The following is a 26455-nucleotide window of genomic DNA, read 5'->3' on the forward strand; positions in this document are numbered from 1 at the left end:
CGATTGCAGTTAACAGTTGAAAGAGGATTGCAGTTAGAAATCGAAATATATAGACTCGCTTATTCAACTCTTTCTTTCGTCCGACTGTGGTGTTAGTTGTGATTTACAAATGTGTTACTGTATTTCTCACAAGTGATATATATACATATATATATACTGATACATATACATACATATATATATATATATACATATATATACATATATATACATATATACACGCATGTATATAAAGAATTACGCAATGTATACAATAGAAATAAGGGTCAAGAGTTGCGGTCACATTGTATTGTGCGTAATTGGAGACCCGTGGGTTGCTTGGAGTTTCTCGGGATGTGCGCAGTTCATCTGATCCGAGCGTAAAAGCGACAAGAGGAGAAAACGGTGCTGTGTTGACTTTATGGCTTTGTTTAGGCCTCCTTCTCCTCCTCCTCCCCCTCCTCCTACTTCTACTCCTACTCTTTCTCTTTTTCCTCCTCTTCCTCATCCTACTTCTTCTCCTCTTCCTTCTCTTTCACTTCTTTATCTATGCATCCTCCTCTTGCTCCTTCATCAACCCCTTCTCTTCCTCCTTCTATCCTCCTTATCATTTCCTCCATCAATTTTTCTTCCTTTTCTCCCTTCCTCCTACTCCTCTTCCTCTTCCTCCTTCTTCCTTTTCTCCCTCCTCCTACTCCTCTTTCTCTTCCTCCCTTTCCTCTTTTTCTTCTTTTGCTATTTGTTCTCATTATCTTCATCGTCACCTTTATTCCCACTCTCCTCCACAACCACCTCCTTTACCTCCTCCTTTTCCTTCTCCTATCTTTTTCTACACCTCAACTTTTTCTTCCATCAACTCCGCACTCTCCTAGTTGTTCAATTTGTTTATGGGTTCGGTAGTACGGGAGATGAGTGCGTGGGTAATAGGTATAGCTTTGGAGATAGTAAGTGAAAGTTGAGGGAAATGGGAGGTGGTGGAAGTAAGCCAGTTGTTGTTTGTGGACGACACTGCGCTTGTGGTGGGGCCAGAGAATCTAAGGAAGCTAGTATCAGAGTTTGGGAGGTTATGTAAGAGTTCATTGAAAATAAATGTGAGCAAAAATAAGGTGATGAGATGTACAAGGGGAAGGGTGACAGTGAGTTGGAGAGCCTGGAGGCAGAGGATAGTTTTAACTACTTAGAGTTACACATGATATGGAGTGGATCAGTATAGAGCAGGTAAACTCTAGAACCAGGAAAGCCAGTAATCCTCTTGAAGGGAATAAATGATGCCACGAGAAATAGGTAGTTGGGGATGAGCGCAATTAAAATTCTTTATGGAAATGTGATTGTGCCTACTACTACTTCGGGAATCAGAAAGGAGAAAATGAAATGTGATTGAGATGAAATGTCTGAGAAGTATGATAGGAGTTACAAGGTTAGAAAGAGTGAGAAACGAGGTGAAGAGGACAGTGGGGGTAGAGGAGATGTCACATAGGGCTGATGAAAGCGTAATGGGATGTTTTGGACACATGGAAAGAATGAGTGAAGAAAGACAAAAAAAATGTAGAATGCAAAGGTGGATAGATCAAAGTTGAGGGTAAAAAACCGATAATGGAGTGAATGGACGGAGTGAAGGATACTTTAGGTGCAAGGGAAATGTCTGTTGAGCAAGGAAGGGGAGGAGTTAAGAGATGGGCGTGAGTGGAAAGTGGATGTGAATGGAAGATAAATTGACGTGGATGACGCAGAGTAAAGGACTGCCTAGATTTCTTTTAGAGATGCATCTACCTCCTTCCTTTCCTCCCTCCCTCCTTCCCTCCTTCCCTCCTTCCCTCTCTCCTTTCTCTCCGAGGCCCGGTTTATTTGTTATCAGAAACCAAACCGCTTAGATCCTGAGTGACCCGTTGTCTGATTATTCCACACTTGTTAGTTGAAAGTGTCATTTCAGACCTCAGCATCACTAAACCTCAACTTCTCAAAAACCTTCTCCCGAACTCCCACGTCAACTCACTAGCCTCATCCCACTCCCCTTCGATCCACTCCTTCCCCCAGAATCCCTCAAGTCTTTCAGTTCCACCGAGATTCCGCCTCCCTTACCTTCACGCTTCCAACTACTAAAACTCTGTCGTTTTCTCTTGCAGATGCAACTGTGCGCCTGGTCCCAGGCAGGTGTGGTGCTGAAAGTTCTGGTGCTGTTGCTCCCAGTGACGTCTCTGAACGCAAAGGCAGCACATACAGGTGACGTCGTTTGTCCAGATTTTGCTAAGACCTCAAGTCTTCAAGAAATTTCATTACTCACACACTCAACGTGCGAGTGTTTGGAAGCATGCACACATACATACCTGCCAACTGTTAGGTCCTGTTGCTTATTTGTTTCTTTGTTTAATCATCTATTCTCAACTTGCACCAGAAGGAAACCACTCCAATTAGTCATCCACTCACTTTCTTACCCAACACAGAAAAAAATTACACACGGAAGCAAACTCGTAATCGCACAGGTACACATATGCAAATGCTACACTAATACTGCAAGCCGTTACTGTCCCCCTAGGGCAAAGACGATGGTAAGAGAGAGAGAGAGAGAGAGTGTGTGTGTGTGTGTGTGTGTGTGTGTGTGTGTGTGTGTGTGTGTGTGTGTGTGTGTGTGTGTGTGTGTGTGTGTGTGTGTGTGTGTGTGTGTGTGTGTGTGTGTGTGTGCGTGTGCGCATGTGTGTGTGCGTGTGTGTGCATGTGTATATGTGCGTGTGTGCGTTTGTGCGTGTGTGTGTGTGTGTGTGTGTGTGTGTGTGTGTGTGTGTGTGTGTGTGTGTGTGTGTGTGTGTGTGTGTGTGTGTGTGTGTGTGTGTGTGTACCTGTGCATATACCTGTGTGTGCATCTTGTATCTGTGTCTGTCACAATATTAGTCATGAATAAGTTTATACATGAACTCTCAGCTCTCAACTGGAAGGGTAACAGCTGTCATCACAAGCCCATCACGTGAGCCAAGACCATCATGAATGACATAATGCTTCTTCTTTTTTTTTATCTTAATAGCTTCTTTCTTGGCAAATTTGTGCTTCAGTTTTTCCTCAGAATACGTACTGAAATAGCTAAGTAGATTAAATGATCTTCTTTTTACGAAGACTTAAAGTAGAATATGGAACTGGGCGCGTTCCTCGATGCGTTCCTATGTTTTTTCCTCGGTGTATTTCGTTTTATTTTGGCCCGGTTAGCGCTCCCAAACTATTAAAGCTTAAGAGACAGGTTCATACCGAAATAAAAGTCCGGTAGGCTACATACTATACCAAAGAAAAAATTCGTAGGCCACATACAAAAGGTAAGTCACATACCATACCGGCACCTACATTGCTTTAATAGTTTGGGAACGCTAACTGCGACCAAACTAAAGAGTAATGCACCTAGGAACGCACCGAGGAACGCGCCTATCTCTACTTTTATTATTCTATACTTATCCAACACGAACATAGACAGGATATCATTTCTATCTTCAGATGATAAAACTTTAATTGGGGATCGTACTTTACTATAGGGCATTATAAATTATGTTCGCTTTCAATTTTAGCTACGACCATCTTAAACCGTATATACATCTAATTCTTGAACGTTCATGTACAACATTGATGTTTTTACTTCTCTAAAACAAGATTTCAACTCAAGCAGTTTGATCGCTGTTTCTAATTCTTTAACCTTTGCAAGGGATGAAAGTCCAGGATAAGTTAAGTTAGCGAGAAAGTCTTTGAGGAAAAATTTAGTTTTAATTTGCTTTCCCAAAGGCTTTCTAAATAGGGGCAATCGGTCTTTCTGTTTATGCTTCCTTGTTCAAGTTCAATTATCTTAATTGACCAAGATAAATACAGCTGCGATTTCTAATAGGTTTTCTGTTATTGCGATGTCATTATTCCAGTTAACTAGGCGTTAAAAAATTATCTGTTTTCTTAAGATTCATTCTCAAGCTCATTTCTTTGATTTTGGCGTTTAGTTTTTCTATCATAGCTTAAAGATCATTGGGATATTTTCATATTTTTTATATGATATCAGTGAATTGGAGGTGGCTGAAATGTTCACCATTAATTTTGATGCACTTTTCCGTTTTCTCTAAATGTTCGAAAGCTTCCTCTAAATTTGTAAAAAATAGTTTTGGAAATTTTCTTTTAATGTGTTCAGTCAAGTTCTCAAGATTGTTGTTTTCTTCCAAGATTTCAAAAGCATTCATTTAGTTCAGTTTGATTTTTTTTTTTTTTTAGAAAGTTTAACTTGATGTTCCCTCTGATCATTCAGTGGTTACTCTATGTTCATAAATTGAATGTTCTGTATGATTTCCAGTCAGTTAGCGAACATATAACTAATTTTATCACTAGTTTTGTGTCTTAGACTCCACCAAATTCACCTTTCTTTTTCTATTTTCTTAAGAATATTATATTAGTATTTTTCAAAATGCTTGCAAGTGCAAATTTGATCAGAATTTTGTCTTTTTTTCATTTCTTGATCCATACCGGAAACATATAAGATGAAAACAATTTCCTCTAAAATCGTTTGCAATGAATTCCCTTATTATGATGTTAAACTGGATATTTTTCTTTGGAGATCGTCGTAAAACTCTTGTAAGGCATCTTGGATGTTCAAAGACAGGAGGTAACAGGAGGTAACAAAGACAGGAGGTATTTACAGGAGGTAAGATGAGAGAAAACGGACGAGTAGTGGATGGGGGTGGATCGTGCGGGAAAGGGTGCGTGGCTTGTCTGGCTACCTTCCTTATAAGGGAGAAGAGGCTCTTGGTATATAAATAGATTCTTATGGCATACTGTTTACCAAGCTTGATGGTTAAAGTGAGTACTCGATCTGATTTGTTATGAAATCATCTGATACGACCAGATCTGTCCGGCGGCCTTAATACCAGATCGTACCGTGGATGGGGCTTACAACCTGTTTCCGACCACCTTCGACCGAAAATCAAGCGATCGGTCGGCGACACAAAACCTATGCAAGGAATTGAAATGGAAAAAGTTAATGTGGTTGATAAGATGAAAATATATGTACTGGGGACTATTCAGTGTGTGTTGTAATATATTTGTCTATCTATCTATCGATCTATCTATTTATCTATCTTATTACCGACTACCAGCGACTTCCAAAGACTACCTGCAACTGGCTGGTGGTCGGAAACAGGTCGTATTCTTGGTGTGACTTGGCCCTTGGAGTCGTCACTTCTTGTAGGTCGAACTTAGAAGTTTCTTATTAACTAGGAAACTGATACCATTATGCTTGATGTCACTCCTAGTTCGATGACAGAAGAAGTGTGATAATATTTAATGTTCCTGAGTAGTTTTCCCGTTCTTTTTTCTTCACTTAGTCCAATTATGCATCATTTGATGTTTTTATTTCTTCCGTAAGGTTTGTCCAATCCGTTTCCTTTGGCAAGGTCACATTGTAATTATGATTCTTTGTTAATTGTTTTTGTTTTTTATGCGTGATACCGTTTGGTGCACTTGATGTCCATGGATTGTAAGCGTTGCGGTTAGACTACGGTTAGAAAAAATAAATAGATAATAAATAAATAAATAAATAGATAAATAAATAAATAAATAGATAAATAAATAAATAAATAAATACATAAATAAATAAATAAATAGATAAATAGATAAATAAATAAATAAATAGATAAATAAATAAATAAATAAATACATAAATAAATAAATAAATAAATAAATAAATGAATAGATAAATAGATAAATAAATAAAGAAATAGGTAACAAAAATAAGATTGATAACGGATACCAAGTCAGGAAGTAGCCTTATGAAAAGGAAAGAAAGAAAAACGCTTATTTGTATACAGTACATTCGTTTGAATGCCGCTAATACAAGCATTATTACGCCTTTTGTCTAGCATCCGCCTGACAGTGCAGAAGTATTCTACTGAACGCAACAGAAACCTTTTAGCAACATCCTGTAAGGTTTACTAATGTAGCCTTAGGGCTTCTGGCGCTCCGGGTTGAGAAACTCCGCCCTTAGCTACATACACCATCCACGATACGATCTGGTCTGGACAGATCTGGTTGGATCAGACCAGATTGGATCGTGTATGTACTGATTTTGGTCTGTTCGACGGCCTTAAGATCAGATCGTATCGTGGATGGGGTCCATTAGGGTCGTTACTTCCTCGAGGTCGACTTTCTTAGAAGTACTTGAATTCTATGGGTAAGGGAGGGGGACGGGGGGACATCGCCCAATCCTCTTTCGTATTCTCAAACTTCAATTCAAATTTGTTCGTAGGGGAGAGACCGTTATCGTTAAATAACGAAGTCAGTAAGAGTAGTCATTGGTTGGTTGTTATGGATTGTGTTTAACCAGCGCTTCTGTCCTTTTGGACAAACTCGCACAGCTTACGTTTTTCATCATCGACTTCGTGTGTTGGTCTAGTTCGTCAAGGTTGTTTGTGAATTGGTTAATAGTCTTGGTTTCTGTGGGAAGATGTGTGGCTTTAGAAGGGGAAGGAAGAAGGAAGAAGGTCAGGAGTCTACGAAAGGAGGTGTTGAGTAGCCTCGGCCGAAGCCGTCACCCTTGCGTTATGTGGTTAAGGTAAGTTACAATCACTGCTGGGAACTGGAGAGGAATGAGGGACTCAAACCCACAACTAAGCTAATGCGAGTCAAACGCGCTTCCGACTATTCCACCAGTGCACTTAGGGTAGAGTGAGGTGCATCCTTATCTAGGGAGGAATTGTGTCAGTTTTGGGGAAAGTTTGGGGAAAGTTTTGGGGGATATAGGGAACTTTCTAGGGAAAGGCGCGTCCCCTGATGAGTACTCGTGACACTTTCGAACGCTAGCATGGACCCGCCCGATGCGGTGGCGCTTGGGGATGCGTTACAGGAAGTTTCGAAAGCTTCGGAACTTCGAAACCCGTTCCTTGTGTCGAAGGCAAAAAACACAAAAGTGAGGTAAAACAAGAGAACTTGATACGGTTTCCGTGGAATTTTAGGGTACGTGAAATCCTATGTTCGTTTCTAGGGGGAACAAGAGAAAGACAACAGGGGAGAGAGAGAGTGGAGACAAAGAAAGAGAGTACGGAATAGATAAAACATGTACGATAATATAGGGGATTTAGCTTTAGCTGAGAAGCGTATATTTTGTAAATATAACTTGGAATACGTGTCTGCACTTCCTTCTTTGTTGATTGTGAAGATCTATGTCGTTATTAAACTGTCGTATATCGCGTTTGCCCCACCGTGACCAAAAGGGCAATTGTGTTAAGCTTGATACACACACAAACTGTCATTTCGCTTGTACCGCCAAACCTGCAAGTCTTCTTTGTCGTCGCGTCCGCTTCCCTGCCATTGACCTACTAAAGACAACCCCGTTGTAACGAACCAAAGGCGTGACCGTGCAAAATACTTGTAACTCACCCTGCCTCTGTCTCTAGCTGAGTCACTTTCTAATATATTTCTAACGAGGCTATGTTAGACAAGCATCCAGGAAATATTAGATTACCCATCACGAAGTGTCTGGACGTTTAAAGTTATCGTAAACATACAGGGTTACCTGTGACGTAGGCTCAGGTAGCGAAGGAGAATATGTTCTGTCAGATGAAAAATGTATTCAAGCGTATTGAGCTGGAGACATTATAACGGGGTTTCTTCTCGCCTCGCCCATCATAAGTGTACACTGCAGCAGAGAAAATGATGATGCACAGATAGATGTCACTGCACACACTCATGATTGCTGTCGCTTCAAATAATCGTTTGTGGTCGATGCCAGGTAGTTTCATTCAATTGTCAGATAATTGTTTTCGTTTGAAACGATCAAACACTTTTTCAAACAACAGGTTCACAAGCGTCAGTGGAGTTTTGTGTATGTATACATATATATATGTGTATATATATATATATATATACATATATATATATATATGTATATGTATATACATACATATATATATACATATATATATATATATATATATATATATATATATATATATATATATATACAGTATATTTAGCAAGGATAAGTAAAACATTTCACACTTTTCACCTTGACATGCTTTTTCTCCTTAACAGTGCTGGCCGGACGTCAATACAACGGCAACAATAACGCATACAACTACAACAACCCCAACAACCACAACAACAACAATGGATACAGAGACAACGGAATAAATAACCGCAGAGGACATCTCAATGCTGCCGACTTGTCTGACGGTCAATTCCAAGATAATGTTCTTTACAACGAAGCCGACTACAATGCCCCTGTCCGAAACTACGCCAAGAATGGTTATTACGACGCCTATAATAACAACAACAATAACGTCGATTACCCGGACATGACGGCTGTTGCGTCGTCTTATGCGTAAGTTATTGTCACCGTTATTTATTGGGTATTTATTCAGTTTATTTATTGTTATTTTCTTTATTATCCGTTATTATCGTTCATATATGTTTATTTATCTGTTTATTCTTTTTCCTGGTTGTAGTATATGTCGGAAGAGCTATGCTAGTGGGGTTCTGTCTCTTTTATCTCCAGTTATTATATTTTAACTTTAATTTCTTTATATTGTTGCCATGGATTATATTTTCTTCTGGCTTATTCCTCAAATTGATATATGTTAGAGAAAGATAAATGTATGTATTTGTGTGTGTGTGTGTGTGTGTGTGTGTGTGTGTGTGTGTGTGTGTGTGTGTGTGTGTGTGTGTGTGTGTGTGTGTGTGTGTGTGTGTGTGTGTGTGCATGTGTGCATGTGTGTGTGTATTTGTGCGTGTGTATTTAATCTACACATTTCAAAATTAGGCTAAAAGGAAAAAAATAGAAGAATATATTCACAAGGCCGTTCCTGAAAAAAAAAAAAATGTGTTAATTCAAACTCCAGTGTCAGTATAGGAAATGTCTCTTAGACTTTACTTTCCCGGGAGTCCAAACAATGGACAGATGGTTTAAGTAGTAGATAGATGGGAAAGTATCAACGGGAATAGAATTTCAGAGCCTCCTATTGGAAGGAAAAACCAGGCGTACTGGATGACTTGCAAAAGATAATTAAACAGAAAACGGGTGAGACTTCTCAGAGAATCTAAGGATGAAAGGCACGCTCTTACCAAGTACAAAAGAATGACCACGAAAATAGCAAGAAAAAGAAAATAAAATAAAAGAAAAGATGCAGTGTCGTGAGGCCCGTTCTTACCAAGTACAAAGGAATGACCATGAAATCAAGAAAAAAAGAAAAAAGAAAAGAAAAGATGCAGTGTCGTCGTTGATAGACAGAAACTGACGATTGTCTGCAGGAAAAGAAGCTTTGATAAGGTGGAAGGTTTTTAAGGTCGACATTCTTCAGGAGTAACGAGGGAAGCGAGTCGACCTAAACGAACGAGGTGTACACCATCCCAGAACGAAGAACTCCCCCGTTAAGATAAGCAGCTGAGGTGGAGTTCTGATATTCTGGAAGTGATATAGAACACCTAAATCCCAGAGCTGGGTGCGTTACCGCCGAACAGGTAGTGCGTTACCGAAAAATCTGGGGTGCATTTCCGTCAATGCGTTACCGACTTTAATTTCCTTAGCGCGGTCCGCGTTACTGCGTATATTTATATATATATATATATATATATATATATATATATATATATATATATATATATATATATATATATATATATGTATATATATATACCGCTCTAAGGAAATTGAAATTAGTAACGCATTGACGGAAATGAAGCCCAGCATTTTTCAGTAACGCACTACCTGTCCGACGGTTACGCGCCCAGCTCTGCTAATTCCACACAAATAGAGTCCTGACATTCTGAAAGAGGCACGAAACACCTAAATTCACGGAAAACCAAAGTACAAATTACTATTACAAGGAGTTCGTCATTTTTACAAATAAAGATTAGATCGAATGTCGCAAGAGGGGGAAAGTTGTGTTTCGTAGAGGAGAGAAAGGAAGCAGCGCTGTCGTCTGCAATGTCAGAGGAAGAGAGAGCGTCCTAGTGACGTTGATGAACACGGAGTTTCCGTCACCCAAGTTAGATACAATAGAAAGGATTGATGTCAGGTGTTTTGCAACAATCTTTCTAGAATAATAGAACCTCATGTTGCAAATGCAATCTTGATAATGACGTAGAAACATATAGAATAGTGCCATTAGTCTAATGGTGTATCAGATTTTTGCAGTTGATTATTTTTTTTTCATAAAGAGGAGATAAAGAGTAGGAGGTAGAACAAGACCCTGTAGGACATCAGAAGTCATAGGCATTACAGACCAACCGTGATTATCTCTTAGAGTAGCTATGGAACGGCAAGGAATAAAATTAGAAACTGGGGTGCAAAGAAAGGAATGAATCGTAGCTTAGAACTGAAATTTTTGTGCCAGACTCCATCAAATGTTTTTGATATACTTAGCGCAACAGAATGAGTCTCGCCAAAATCTCCTAAGGATTACCAAGAATCAGATAGAAATGTTCAAAGATCTCTAATAGAATAACCTTTACGGATGCACTACTTGTGTGTGTGTGTGTGTGTGTGTGTGTGTGTGTGTGTGTGTGTGTGTGTGTGTGTGTGTGTGTGTGTGTGTGTGTGTTTGTTTGTGTGTGTGTTTGTGTGTGTGTGTGTGTGTGTGTGTGTGTGTGTGTGTGTGTGTGTGTGTGTGTGTGTGTGTGTGTGTTTGTGTGTGTGTTTGTGTGTGTGTGTGTGTGTGTGTGTGTGTGTGTGTGTGTGTGTGTGTGTGTGTGTGTGTGTGTGTGTGTGTGTGTGTGTGTGTGTGTGTGTGTGTGCGTGTTTGTATGTGTGTGTGTGTGCGTGTTTGTATGTGTGTGTGTGTGTGTGTATGCGTGTGCGTATGTGTACGTGTGCGTGAGTGTGCGTGTGCGTGTGCGTGTGCGTGGTGTGTGTTTGTGTGCGTGTGTTTGTGTGCGGGTGTGCGGGTGTGTGCGTGTATGCATATGCGTTTACATATGTAATATGTCTTCACAAATATATTAATTCCCTAGCTTATTTTTTATAATACCGAGGTCATATACCAAGACAAATTTAACAGATATAACAATGTAACTATTTACATTACCCCGTGATGTCATGTTACTATTTTCTTTTGTTCTTTTCTTTCCTTTTGGTAAATCCCTTTACACTGAACATTATTGGAACTGAGTGTAGTGTTAGAGAATGAGTTGAAAATAATTGAAACCACGTAATTCTATGTCACTTTTAAACAATTATTCTTTACTCTACTTCACATGAGGACGCGCGATAGTTCAGTGGACAACGTCTTGGACTCATGAACATGTGGTCGTGAGTTCGACTCCCAGGACCCACTGCGAGCTTGATGCGTTAGTTCGTAATAGTCCTGGCCAGGGGGTGAAGCGACACAACGTCGGTCTGACAAAAATAAAGAATAGATAGATAAATAAATCAAATAAATGAATAAAATAGATAAATAAATATATATAAATAAATAAATATACAAATATATGGATATATTATATATAGATATATAAATATATAAGTATATAAATATATAGATATGTATTTATATAAATATACAAATATATAAATATATAAATATATAGATATATAAATATATATTTATATAGATATATGAATATCTAAATATATGAATATATAAATATACAAATATATAAATACATAAATACATAAATATATAAATATATAAATGCATAAATATATAAATATATAAATAAACAGCTGCTTGCAGTAACTGACGGGGCTTTGCCCTACCAGGGGTTTCTCACTTCCCACTGCGTGTGAGTGGGACGCTAATTCTACCTCAACAAAACCGTGATTGATCACCTTCTTACGCAAGAATCCCTTCGCAGATATTTGAAAGTGCCATCTACACTACTATTTCTAATTAATTTTAAAAATACTACTCAAGAATGTTTTCTCATAAAATCTAGTGATTTCTCGGTTGTCGAAAGTTTCCAAGCCAGTCTGAATGGAGGAAAACCTTCATTTATATAATTGGTCGATAATTACAAGCGAGACCTTTTAACGAGTCTTCCCATCCAGAGAAACTATTCCTGTGTAGTGATTTAAAGAAAAAACAAATTAGAGACGAGATGATAGTTGCCAGTATCATTCTAGAAACTACTCAAGTAAATGATGTGACGAGATTTTAGTTAAACAAAGCCTTTGAAATGTTTCATAAGACTGCCAAGTCAGTATAGAGTCGATTATCAGATTAATTGCAGTGTAATATTTTTAATAGTTTATGACCTGCAGAGGTGTCCATTATGGCGGGAAATGCCTATCATTCCACGAATTTGATGGAGCTTTTCATATAGTCTACTTTCCTTGGGGATATCCTAGTTTTGTCCATCGCTAATATGGCGCCTTTGCAAAATTTGTTAACTTAGACAAAAATAAATAGATAAATAAAAATGAATAAAAAAATAGATAGATAAATGAATAAATAATCTGGTGGTAGAACAAAGTCCTGTCAGTTGCAGGAAGCCGCTGAGTCCTTTAGGCCGACGTTGGGTCGCCTCCCCAAGGCTGTCAGGAACCAACGCAGCAAGCCTGCAGCGGGAATTGAACTCATGACCATCTGCTCATGAGATCAAGACGGTATCCACTGAGCTCCCGCGCAAGACGATTTTCTTCAATTTACGTCAGGATCACGAGATGAACGAGTAAAGATCTCTATCACAATGAGAATCCGACAAGAAATAATGGTCTCAAACTTTCAGGAAATAGATTTAATTTGGAAGTGGGTAGAGACAACTTTGTCAACCGTGTAGTTAATGAATGGAATAAACCTCCTGCAGAGGCAGTGCAATGTAGTTCAGTTCGAAGCTTCAGTTCGAAGCTGTAATGACTCCCATTCATTGTATATTATTTATTTATTTCTTTGTTATTATTTGCCTGTTTCTTATTAGCTTGATTTTCGTTTATTATTAGTTATATGTCAAGTTATTACTATTTACTATCTACATGTTTGTTAACTACTTAACTATACCTATGAATTTATTTATCTTATTTATCATAATTTATATTATCATAATTTTTATTCATTTATTCATTCATCATTATTATATATTTTTTTTCGCATCTGACCTAGTTATGGACCAAAAGGTCTCCTGTCGGTATGCTCCGTCTTTGTAATCCGTTATATCTTCTATGACTCCCATCACCCTGTTTCATTCTACCGAGGAAAAGTTTCCGGTGTTTCAAGGTCAATATCCCGGTAAACTAACATTTACGACCTGCAACTCTGTTTCCAGATCGGTAGGATCGAGTTACGCTCCTGCGACGAAGGACAAAGAATCTTCTCCGGCACTCTCCGCCTTGGCACTTCTTGGCTTCCTCTACTTCCTCAACCTCATCCAGGTGGGTCCTGCACTCCCAGTGCCTTAGTCACGTGACACTTGTACTCCCGTACCTTAAGAACAGAAGAATAGAGGGGACTACAAGAGACCATATGGGCTACACTAAGCAGTTCATTATCCATTACCATTTGCCATCACTATCCATAAATTTATAAAATCTTTTCTTAAAACAGCCAATTGATTCAGTGTTCACTATATGGTTATTGAGTCTATTCCATTCGTTAACCACATTGTTGGTAAACCAGTTATTCCCTATTTCCTTCTTAAACCTTAATTTGTCCAATTCAAAACCCTTACAACGAGTCCTGACCTGCTGCCTTAATATGATGACCTTTATCCTTTAGGCTTTGTAGAGTACCAGTTCTTCATTCAGGTGACCTTTATACCAACGTTCCTTCTTCTCTTGGAATTTGTGGGTTCCTGTGTTTCACCCATTCAGGTCCTCTGCATTCTCAGTATCTTCAGGTTAATCCTAACTCTAAGCTTTCCTGGTGGCGTAAACAGAAGCATACTGGTCTCGCATTCGTTTGGTTGTGGGTTCGAATCCCGCACTCCTCTCTGATTCCTAGCAGTGACTGTTCCCTGACCTAAAAGTCCTTGAAGAGTTGGCGCCAGATTAAAAGAGGTCTTCGGTCTGGGGTCTTGTCGTCACTTCAACAAAGATTTATCTGACGTTAGCTAAACCGTTACATATTAGTTGTGTTGTCATCTCTAAGGGGTTCGATAGAGGTAAAGATCTCTTGAGAAAACTGAGAGAGAGAAAGAATTGCGGGTCAGAGACAATGGTGTGGGAGTTAATCAAAGAGAAAAGATGAAGATGGAAAAGAAAGAGAGTGAGGTAAAAAGGGGGAAAAATGCAAACTACGAGAAGGAAGGAACCAGAAATGAAAATTAAAGAAAAGAGGGAAGAAGAAGAAAAGAGTGGGTGAACGAGGAAGAAGGAAAGAGAGAGTACAGCAGAAGCTGAGGACAAGGAAGGAGCGAGAAAAGAAAATTAATGTTGTAAAATAAGTGCCAGGAGAGGGACCCAGGGCAGTGGACAAGGTGCAGGGATGACCCGTCATCCAGGAGGTGCTCAGATAAGAGGGAGGGTGGAGGGGTGTGGAGTGTATTCAGGGATGGAATGGGTGGAAATTATTTTATGCCTTTCCCTTTTTGGCTACCTCCCTTGTAAGGGGGAAAAAGCCTTGGTATATGTATGTATGTAGGAGAGGGAGGAGGAAAATGGAAGAGGCTTGGAAAGAAAACAAGAGACTCTGACGAGAACTCTTTAATGTAACTCTTTACTACTTCTCTTTATCCAAGGACACCCTTCAGAACAACAACGGCAGGAGGAAGAGGAGTGCCGTCGACGAGGGTGAGGTGCAAGATCTGGAGGAAAACGTGTCCAGAATGGCAAGGAGCTTCTCCTACTTGGAGGATTTCTTTGTCGATCTCCCAAAGGCTCTCGGCTTCTCTGAAAGGGTGAGGAATTACAGGAACTTGGGTGTTTATTTGAAATTTCAGAAACAAATTTTGTATATGCATGTATGCAGAGCTGGGCGCGTTACCGCCGAACAGGTAGTGCGTTACCGAAAAATCTGGGGTCCATTTCCGTCAATGCGCATTATATACATGTATATGTATGTGTATATATATATATATATATATATATATATATATGTATGTATATATATGTATATATATATATATATATATTATATATATATATATATATATTTTTTTTTTTTTTTTTTTTTTTTTAACGCCCAGCTCAGCATGTATATGTGTGTGTATCTACCTAATTGTAGCTTACAGGAAAGGAGCAACGCTCGTTAGGTCCCGTCTCCTATTCTCTATTTTTTATCATACACAGGCTCAAATTCATGTACAATTTCAGCTTAATCTCTATCCTTGATTTCCAATTATCATATTTAGATTTAAACTCGTGTATTTTTTTAGCTTGAGCTACATCACCTTCTAAGCTATTCCTCGCGCGCGCGCGCGCGTGTGTGTGTGTGTGTGTGTGTGTGTGTGTGTGTGTGTGTGTGTGTGTGTGTGTGTGTGTGTGTGTGTGTGTGTGTGTGTGTGTGTGTGTGTGTGTGTGTGTGTGTGTGTGTGTGCGTGTGCGCGTGTGTGCGTGTACGTGTGTGCGTGCACGCGTTCAAGACTGCAACTTGACTGTCCTGTTTGTTTATCTATTGTGTGTTTTTCACCTTGCAACATCAGCACTAAAAACATATTTGTGAAGGTAATTCATGTACTTTGTATACTGGTCATTACCATGTACTGTATTGCCAGAAGCACAGACTACCGGCCACAGATTTCTTTCGGAATCTATGTTCACCCTCACGTCGGAAGGTAGACACGGGAAAGGACTCTAAAGTATATACCAGAATGGAAGTGATCCGTGTAGTGGCCATCATCTATTGGGATCATGCGCCGTGGGATGTATGACCCTACTCACACACCGGACCCAGTCCCCACGGTCTCCCCGATCAAGCTCTCATGCAGACACCCTTCCCATTCGCAACAACTCTAGACAGGATCGGTCGATTTGCCCCAGTCATGAGTTCTGTGGACGTCCCCTTCTTCGACTCCTCCGTCGAGGGCTGTCTCTTGTGGAGACAACGCTGAATAGGATCAACATCAGGGAAACATGTCATATACCCAACTAGCCGGAGTTGACGTTCACGAATTATGCTGGTAACAAGCTTACACTGAATCTTGTGGAACGGTCTCTAGTTTGATACAAAGCCATTCTAGAGATGCTCCATGATTCTCCGAAGACACTTGGTACCTAAGACGTCGAGACGCTTCTTTAAGTCGGTATTTATTGCCAATGGCTCTCAGCTGTACAACAAGACAGGAAGCACAAGTGACCTGAAAATTTGGGTCGTAGTCCTCCTGTACTACACTACTAAGGTTTATGAAACTCTCTGAGACCTTATTACACAGACTGAACTGTGGCATCTGGTAAATCTCTAAAAACCTAAACCTAGTCGCAATACACAGGAAAATGTCTGAGACGATGATTTTAAGAACGTAACCGCACCCTTCAAACATCTAAGAATAGATACGTTCTTGTTTTTGTTTTTTCTTCCGGATCGACCAACTGGGTAAGAATTATATAGAAAATAACTGAATCGACATTAGATATCCTGTGGACAACAACAACAAAAAATCATCATCATTATAATCATTTCATCATCATCCTCACCATCATCACCATTATCATTATTATAATTGCCATTGTTATTAATGAAACAGTGAGAGTAAACCAGTTTCGACTGTCTGGGCCTTGCTGTGTAAGTGCTGTGCCTTGCTGCATTGCCCTTGACCCAAGAGGTATGGGGGAGATGAGAGGGGCGATTACGCTCCATTTGTGAGATGTAGAGATGAGAGGGGCAATGAAAAGATTTTAATATGTTATGTAGTATACATGTGCTTTGACTGACCCACCGCCCTTATAAGGGGAAAAAGTCTTTAGGGTTTTTAATGTGTTTATATTATGTTTCCTGCAGAGCGCCATTGACTTTGACGGTCCTTCGGAAGGGACAAGGCGGTCAGGCCTGGACGCCATCGCTGGGTTCTTCACTTCGCGCCTTTCTCTTATTTCCTCCATCATGAGCTTCCTCAAGGATCCCCGACCCTCTAGGGTCCGCAGAGACATCCAGGTGAGTCACAGTACGAAGTCATCGAAAAGTCGATCTCAGATATAGAACCATTTCAACCAATAAGAGCCTTTGTGGCATGCAAGAGTGGTATTTATAGATCCCTGCAGAGTTTTAAACAGTAGTGATGATGATATTCTAGGAAGCAAAGTAAGGGATAATAGTCGATTTCTTTTCCTAGTGTGAAGGTACAAATATATCATATGGAGAAGAACTGAGCTTGCAGCAGTGTACAATAGTCTTCATTTCGGTTTGTTACTGTTACGTCCTCCCTCTAATAAAACACAATCTTGATTGAAGGAGCGATCCTACCTCCAATCATTGACACAAGATTAAGACTAAATGGAAGGGTAACAATTTACTGCATATCAAATGTGGAATAACGATACACAGTAACTTAATTATTGAGTAGGTATCTCAAATTATATGACTTAGGGTGGATAACTAGGAGTGATGTTGAGGTATATATCAAACCAGAGTATAAGAAAATAAACATTACTATTTTAATTAACTCTTACACACAACATGTAGCCTATACCTAACAGGACCACCAATGCCCCTAGGGTCCACTTAATATATTCAACTCATGACTGTGGTTGTCATGGCGACCACAGTTGCCAACTCGCCTTACTATTATTATTTATTCTATTACAATCAGGGGCGAGTGGAATAGCATTCTACATATGCAGACATCATTAACACGATAAGATGCAAATTATAATATGAGTAATATTCTAACTAACTAAGATAAAGAATGGTACAAAGGAATGATACAATAGGAACACAGGAAGCCCTATTTCATACGATCTGTAATCCAGGGAGGCATGATGAAGGGTTTGTTTACAAGCTAAATGAAAACATATGGTTAAATGAAAAGTACATGTTTTACAAAGGAACACATGGGATTGTGGGCACGCAACAGTTACAAGTACAGCACAGCTCGAGTCCTTAGTTAGCACGCCCCTGATTGCAACATTTGATTACTCTCTTAGCTGTTTGTCTCTGACGTTCGTTCTATATCATCATATTTTCAGACAGCAATTTCCTCCCATAAATCTTGTCCGAGAATTTACTTCAATAATTTTTTCAGTCATTTCTCTTGTCAAACACGAGCGAAAAGATTTGTTGGATGTGGTAATAAGAATACATGTAGGCAGTGTACATGCAACCTTCAAAGAAAGTACTACTGTTGGCTTCACAGTACTGTAGATGATAAACCTATTACTTTATGACAGACATTGACTCCCCACTTCTATTCTTTCTTGTAATTTTATTATGTTGAATGTCAGTTCTCATCCAAGCTAGTAATTAAGATATATTTTCATCGATTTATCATTGGACAACACCAATAATTACTTTTTGCTTCTGCCAGTTAAAAGAATGCAGTCACCCCTGCGTAAAGTGCAAGCATATCAAAATACATAGTAATAGAAAACGAAACCAAGAAAGAGAAATGATAGAAAATGATAAAAAGATAGGGGAAATGATAGAAAATAAGAGCAAAAGCGAAATGGGGTGGTGTGAAAAACTCCAGACACATTTGCTATGTGGTCATATGTTCCCATAGATCTAGTCATATAGTATGATTTGCATAGTATTTCCTCCCACATCCCTCCCACTCCTAATATACCTATACTGTTCTCTGTATCCACAGTCGAACGAAGTAGATGGCGATGAATCTGTCGACATTACAAGTTCCCTCGACTTCCTCTCCAAACGAGCTTCCCAATTTCTCAAGTAGGTAGTTCTCAGTGGGAGCCACATTTTATAAACCAAAATAAGTAACTGCCTACAATAATTTTCAAACAAAACAATGAAAAATAAGGATAAATTAAGTAAAAATATTAGAGGTAAATATAATTTTTTCACCACAATGTATCTTCAGATGCTTAAGCTTTGAATTTCAATTACGATAATCTAGCTATTATATGCTTAAATTAGGTACACAAGAAAATCTCTTGCATTGAAATTATGTTAGTAGACCTAAATTTCTTCCATTACGTTTTCCCAGTAATCTTTTAGACTGACTGGACGAAAGTCCATCTAGATTTTTTTTAATTCAATCACGACCTACTTGATCTTTTCTTGGTCCTTTCTCACTATATTCATTTATGAAGTGATCATTCCTATATCCTCCATAGGGAATTGTCTCAAGATCCCTCGGAGGTACTCTGGAGTATATTCAGCCAAACCTTACTCGCAGAGGACTACAGAGAAGAGGAACCGAAGAACGACTTTTCAACTACGACATCAGAGACCGAAAAGGATCCTGATTCTTCTCCTTCTCCCTCTGAAAATGACGAAGACGGTAATGGGCAGAACACAAAGGCCCGACCGAAGCGGTTTACATACGGAATGAACAGCTGGTACGAAGAGATGGAAGGCAGGATATATGACCCGGATAGGCCCAAGCCAGTTGGAGGTTTGATGAAACAGGTATGTCTTGTACCATGTATACAGACACACACACACAAATACGCACACACACACACACACACACACACACACACACACACACACACACACACACACACACACACACACGTTCGCAAGCACACATAACTGTGTGATTCATCACCATGGTCTTAGATCACGTACTGGACTCATGACCGACAGCTATTTCCCACCCGGAAGAGAGCTCAGAGTTCATATATGACCGATCTATGGGTATTGCTATGACCTTACACCCACACACACACACACAACTCCCCGCCCACGAGAGTTGGAGTAACGACTCTTAGCGCAGCGATAGTGAAATTATTTCAGCCCTGGGCGGGATTCGAACCTGGACCTCCGTAGTGGTCGCCGGGAAGTCTAACCACTGCGCCATCGAGTCGTGTGTGTGTTTATGTGTGTGTGTGTCGGCGTGTGTGCAAGCGTGTGTGTGTCTATGTGTGTGTTCACCGATAATTCACGAGTTTTTCTAGCCTTATGGACAATATCGTATTGTTGTTGAGAAATATTTTGGTTTTGCTGTATCGGTTGAGCCAATGGGATGGGAGTGTACGAATATATGTGAGCACTAACCCTAATCTATGGGAACATTGATGTGTCACGGCAGGTGTATATTGTATGGGATAATGATAGTTTGGATAGGGGTCCCTGTCTCTCATAGGGAAAAGTGAAGAAAAATAGAGATATTAATGTTAGTTTTCCTAAGATAAGGTATAATGGGATCGTTGTTTCAGTGTGTGAGGAAGGATTTAGTATAGAATTGGAAGTTGTTATGAGGAGTTGTATTCGTAGTATATTCCAGCAAAATGTATGGTATAGAAAATGGGGCACCACAGAGGCAAACGAGAGGGCTGCCTTTGGTCATAAGATGATTATGGACGAGACGAGAATACTCTGTTCTTGAACGTACAAGTGATTTCTCAAAACGTCGGTCACGCTGATAGAAAGAGGTTTATGATTGTAGATGAGGTTTGACTGTCTTTAAATAGTTTATCAGGTGATCCACCCAACATTTTTTTCATTAGTTTTGTAATGTGAAATGGATGTTTAAAGTAGGGAGCGAGTGAAAGCACCGAAGGGGATTGGTGCTGCATTCCGAGATGCTTTGTCGGCTCGTTCGTTGCCGGGGATACCAACATGAGATGGAACGTAGCAAAAGAATACAGATTTGAAATAGGGATGAGACTCGGACTATCTATGAGTGGGTTTTGTAGATCAATGTGTGGCTGGAAAGGAGGACAATAAGTTCTTCCAAGGCTTTTCATGAGTCAGAGATGGTTATACTCGTATAGGGTGAAGGGGCGGATTTGAATAAGGTGTAAGGCAGCGAAAATAACTAAAAATGCGGTGATAAAGACTGGAGTAAAGAGGGACGAGGATTCTGTGTCTGTAGGAGATATCATTGCATAACCTCCGTGGTGAGGGCGGGAGCCGTCTGTGTAGGTTCTGATGTCAGAGAAACGAGAGGATAATCGGTTAAAAAAAACCTTGTCGGATAAATTTTTTCTGATGGCATGGCGAAGTAATGGGAGGGCGGCTAGTGTTGTTTCTTTTTTTTTTTAACTAGAAGGGCGTTATCACTTATTCCTAGAGTGAACAGCAAGTCTGCTATTCCCATACCATATGGACGGGCACGTTGTAAGTGTCTGTTGAGTACCATTTTTACGACTGTCTTTCGGTGCAATTTTGTTCCCAATGATAGAATCGTTGGCTATTTCAGGCAAACTGCTAAATGCAGTTACTTATAGAGATGGATAATATTGTAAAGGTGTAAATAGGATGTACATGATAAAAAAAAGTACATCATCTGATTTCCAGGGCATTTTCTGGATATCAACCAAAAGCTATTAATTTTAGAGGTTTAATCAAAATGGCATTAGATTTTTTGTTCTAGAAGCTTCCCTTAGGTAAGTAGATATTCGTCTGGCGTAACTAAGAAAAATACATAAAGACACAACATAAATATTCTTATCTTGCAGCTATTGAAACTTCTTGGAGGTGACGAAGATCTGCGGCGGGGCGTGGCTTCGGAAGCTCTTCCACTCTTCGAGGAGATGTCTCTTGGGCTGGACGGCGCTGCCCACCCACACTGCATGCAGAGGGCGCTCTGCCGCGTCAGCCACCTCGCTTCTGGGATGTCAGGCCTCCCTCGGATTTCCCTGCGACTGATTAGGTAAGGAAAGGTGCTGACGTTTGCATTAACACACTAAGAGACGTGACGTCAAAGATCGTTCTCAAGCATTTCTGTTGAGAGATGTATGCGAAAAATGTAAGAAGCGTGAATTGCATGCCTGTGAATAAAGGTCACCAGCGTTTGGGTACATAATGTATTGCGTGCCTTTGGGCTGATGATTATTTTAATGCCCATGGGCACATAAAATTTATGATATATAACATTGCATAATGCTGAAGAGTATTTTGTTACTTTAGAAAATCACACACATATGTGTGATAGAAAAAATCAGTAGAAGCACTACAGCAAATTCCAACTATTTGAATTCATGTAACAAAACATAAGAAATAAAAAAAAATTGGCCAATGTTACTGATCATATATACGAGTTGCTACTTCATACTTCAGAAGAAGAAAATAATTGCTATGAGCAAACTGATGTTTATCATAGTAAATAATATTCATTTTGAGAACAACCTATATCGTACTCTACCTGTTTCAACGAGAGGTGTCCCAGACTGAATTACATCGTTTGGCGGCATCCACAAATAAAGGAGAAAGTGACATCCAATAACGAAGGGGTTAATTGATTTCGTATATAACTTGTTCACCACCGCGGAGGATTACCACAAAATTCACTGAAATATTCCAGCGACAACAGAGATAAAAACAAAAGCGCCACCCGGTATGGAAGTTATGAAAGGATTCATTTTGAAAAGTCTACGGCCGTTAAATACCATATTTCAAACATTCGTACGCGCGAGCGCGTTATTCACCATGGCCTTGGATCACGAGTTGGACTCGTGATCGACAGCCATTTCCCTCCCGGAAGAGAGCTCAGATCTCATATATGACCGATCTATGTGTGTGTGTGTGTGTGTGTGTGTGTGTGTGTGTGTGTGTGTGTGTGTGTGTGTGTGTGTGTGTGTGTGTGTGTGTGTGTGTGTGTGTGTGTGTGTGTGTGTGTGTGTGTGTGTGTGTGTGTGTGTATGTGTGTGTGTGTGTGTTTGTTTTACCAAACATCATTTTGGTCGTCGCCAGTCTCACAGTACAAACCAATGCCGTATTCAATGCCACTTAAGACATTCGTCGTTTTTTTTCAAACACACAAATACATTTTCACTTATATGTATACATATATAATATGTATATATGCATCAATTCAGCACTTCTGGTGCACGACCTCAACGATGTCCAATGATAAAATTTCCAAAATAAATTATGAAAAAATGTGGAATAGATTGGCCACGATAGTGGTCCAAATTACTCCTGGTGATAGCCTGAGTGGGTCCCTATGATAAATAGGGTTAGTCCCAATGATGGGCCGAGTTAGGCAAGTAATAGATTGAGTTGGAAATGGGCTGAGTTGGTCATATATCTTTGGATGTGTGCCCAGGCACCTTGGCCTCAACTATTCATCCTTTGTCAAATAGATCATCATTATATACCTGTTATAAAGATGATCACGATTTAACAGTTCACAAAAAAAATCGTTTGATACTGTTATCTTCCTGGAGTTTGAAAGATATGTTTATGTTAATACAATGCTCGGGTGGTATTTGGTAAGTGTAGCTTTTATAAGTTACCAACAAATACGGGTCTGGACGTGATGGTCAGGACACGCTGGTCTGGGTCTAAAAAGCAATATTATTGGCTCAGTAACTTTCTGAAATATATCAAGGGACAACACCTGAAAGCAGGTTCCATATTTAACCTTGTTTTTTTCTGGTGCAAGTTTTATGATTCATTGAAATAAATACTTGTTTCCATTTCATTGCATTTAATAATATAATTTAGTTTCTTAAAACGTTCCATTAGTCAACACTGTAGAGCTATAATGATGAAAAAGTTGTTGGTTGAGATTTCAAGATAGGATTGGACTGAGGACATCTAGCTAGCCTATGATTCTAAGAACTCTCGGTCTAGATCAGTGGTTCTCAACCTAGGCTCCCTGATCCCTTGGGAGTCCATAGAGTTTCAAAAGTGGGTCCACAATTCGGGAACAAGTGGTTGTTAGTGGATGCACAGCGATTAACTTTAGTGGTGAAGTGGTCTCATGGAGGCTGAGGAACAGCAGTGCATAAGTGTGGAATACACGAAAAAACGTGTTGAGAACCACTAGTCTAGATACACACGAACGCTTATCCAAGCCTGACTTTAATTTTCCCGTTCTCTTTTCCCAGATCTTTGGTATTAATCATATTTCTCCTTTGCAGCAACAACCTTGCTGAGTTGGCGACCACCGAGGATCTGGTCAAGCAAAATAGGAAGGCCATCGTGTCTGGTTCCCGTGGTGAGGACTGCAATGCAGTCTTTGTCGGTTGTGATCGAAATGGCGAAGACAACGCCTCATCTTCTCCTTAATTTACCAAAAAGAAAACAATCCCACTTTAACTTATTTCATTTTAGTCTTAGAATGTAGTTATTATACGATACTTTTTGCGCTTACCGCGTTCTGACGTCACGTCGTTACACCAGCAATGTAGTGCGACTTCCTCGGCTCTCATCCTAAGAACCTTTACTGATTCTGTCCACTTGCCCTACCGGTTTCTGTGTTTTGTCTTTCTTTGCCTCTCCTTTAGCGTTTGCCTGTTTTTTCTTACACAATGGCCCCACTGTTTTTTTTTTCTTACACAATGGTCTCACTGTAATCATCATTCTAATTTCCCCCATGTCTTCCCTGTCCATGACATGTACGGACAGTTACCAAACTTAAAATAGTAATAATAATGAAATAAAATAAAGAAGAACTAGCCCCTAAGAAAAATGAACGATCTAAGAAGTTCTACAAAATATAAGATATAAGAAAACAATCTTCTCACGGTGTGGAACTAATTCCCAGAAGGTTGGGAAAAGTAATATCAGAAGAACAAATTGGGCTGAGGTAATTGGGAGAGGAGCCTGAAAAGTAACATTGCAAATCCCATTCCCATTCAGGTGTTCCTCTACCCAAAGTCAATAAGTTCTTCTTCCCTGTCTCATTCTCGAGGGTCTTCAAGAGCAAAAATGGATCTTCGTGAAAGGGAATATGGCTCAGTGGTTTTAGAACAGGACACTATCAAGGTCACTCTCTCCATGTTGGGGTTTAACTGTGATGAGCATCAGCTCAAGAATTCCTTTACTATGGGTGAGTAGATACCCCTATGCACAAGCACGTGTGTATAGCTACCCAGGTGAGGAGCAAACGCCAGGAGGCGCTGAGTAGCTGTAGCCGAAGCAGTCACATCAACCCTATGCGCTTGAATTGCTGGGGCAGGTAATAGTCACTGATGGGAATCTGAGAGGAGTGCGAGGCTCGAACCTTCAATTAGGAAGATATGAGACCTGCTGCTTACAATTGCACCACCAGCGCACATGACTATCTGATATTTTAGGAAAGAATCAGCCTCGCGAAATCCTGTCTTGATTTACTATATCAGTTAAATTTAGGCAAATTGCTAAATGTCCTAAATACCCCCACACTTTCTCATGTCTCCTCACCACTCAACCCACTACCTCATTTGGTCTCGTATCTTTCCTCATCCCCGTTTTCTGATTGTTTATATTTCTTTAACTAGTCTACTGCCTTCCCCTGAGTTACAATCGTTCCATTTGTTTTACAATATGAATATAGAGTCAACCTTAGTTTGTACTTCACACATCTCTGTTTCATATATTATCCCGGTTGTTAATCTATCATTTGTTCTGGTTCTCTTGCAGACCAGCCATGGCCACCGAATTAGTCTTTAAGTCACTCAGTGAAGAGATTTAGTGATATCTGAAGTGAGTGCAGTACTATGTAATCTATATCCCAAGTGTCTTTTATGTGCTGGTCGCATCTAAGGGACCCCATCCACGATACGATCTGCTATTAAGGCCACAGGACAAATCTGGCCAGATCCGACCAGATTGGATCGTGTATGTACTGATTTTGTTTGTCCGACCGACATACACCAAATTGATCGGATTCGATTTGATCTGTCCAGCAACCTCAAGATCAGATCGTACTGTGGATGGGGTTCCTAAGGCATTTAGTGTCTGTTGCAAGACCGATTTTGGGCTGGTACCGTTAGTTTATGTGTTAGCAAGTTTTATATAGTCTTACTATAAGTTACGGTCTCGATTAATTTCTTGTTTGCCTGTTCTAGCCAACTTGTTGTTTTGACAGACTTTGATATATCATTTGAACCCGTGAAACAAATTTTATAAAAAAAAAAGACAAAATTCTCTAAGTAAAGTATTCCAAAAGTTTTACATAAAGTTTCTTAGTCCTAACATTTCATATATGTTTTCTAATCCTGTCTATACATAAGTTCAGCAGGAAAAAATTAGAAAATTCTGTATTTCAGGTAGTCACTAGTGTTTATGTCCCCTTCCCCACCCCGCCTTTTCCTAGCATGACAGACAAGGAAGTTTGCCTTGCATTTATACAATATAACTCTTAAAATGTCTTTAAGACAGTTTTAAGTATCTACACCAGGATGAAAAAGAAGCAGGTACCCAAAGACTTCTCATGAATAGATACATTAAGTGAAATATCAATGATTAAACTAAATCCATTATGATCATCTAAACTGTTGCATTGGGTCAGACAACCCACAACCGCATGGTACCGCCAGCGGCCATTAGCTCGACACATAGATCACTCAAAAGAAGAAATACTAAACTACTGTCATTGTTGCACTAACATCGAGCAATGTAAGGTTATGTGTTGTCTTTGATGTAATTTATACATCTAAAGGGCAAGAATGGACATAGCTGCTCTCTCTGAGGTGAGGGCTACATGCAGTGGTGAGTTCAGTAGCGAGAGTTACGCCCAGTAGTGGGATTAAAAAAATAACAACAGGTTTTCTCACTAGGCCAGTAGCATGTAGGCACTATTTAGAACTTAGACTGTATTATAGCCTGTA

General features: G+C 39.7%; 1 protein-coding gene across 1 annotated transcript in view; it reads left to right on the top strand.

The window, feature by feature from the left end:
• LOC143017729 (uncharacterized) overlaps positions 1-26039 on the top strand; it is a 31799-nt gene extending 5760 nt beyond the window's left edge. Inside the window, exons 2-10 of the mRNA XM_076172516.1 lie at positions 2103-2199; positions 8017-8305; positions 13183-13288; positions 14593-14751; positions 16791-16943; positions 18595-18677; positions 19082-19376; positions 21374-21567; positions 23783-26039. Coding sequence (XP_076028631.1) covers positions 2103-2199; positions 8017-8305; positions 13183-13288; positions 14593-14751; positions 16791-16943; positions 18595-18677; positions 19082-19376; positions 21374-21567; positions 23783-23930 — 1524 coding nt within the window. The 3' untranslated portion in view covers positions 23931-26039. The remainder of the gene's footprint in view (positions 1-2102; positions 2200-8016; positions 8306-13182; positions 13289-14592; positions 14752-16790; positions 16944-18594; positions 18678-19081; positions 19377-21373; positions 21568-23782) is intronic.
• The last annotated feature ends 416 nt before the right edge of the window (positions 26040-26455 follow it).

The sequence above is a fragment of the Oratosquilla oratoria genome, chromosome 33 (genome assembly GCF_046742065.1).
Source record: "Oratosquilla oratoria isolate Oo_2021 chromosome 33, ASM4674206v1, whole genome shotgun sequence".
Classification (NCBI taxonomy): Eukaryota; Metazoa; Arthropoda; class Malacostraca; order Stomatopoda; family Squillidae; genus Oratosquilla; species Oratosquilla oratoria.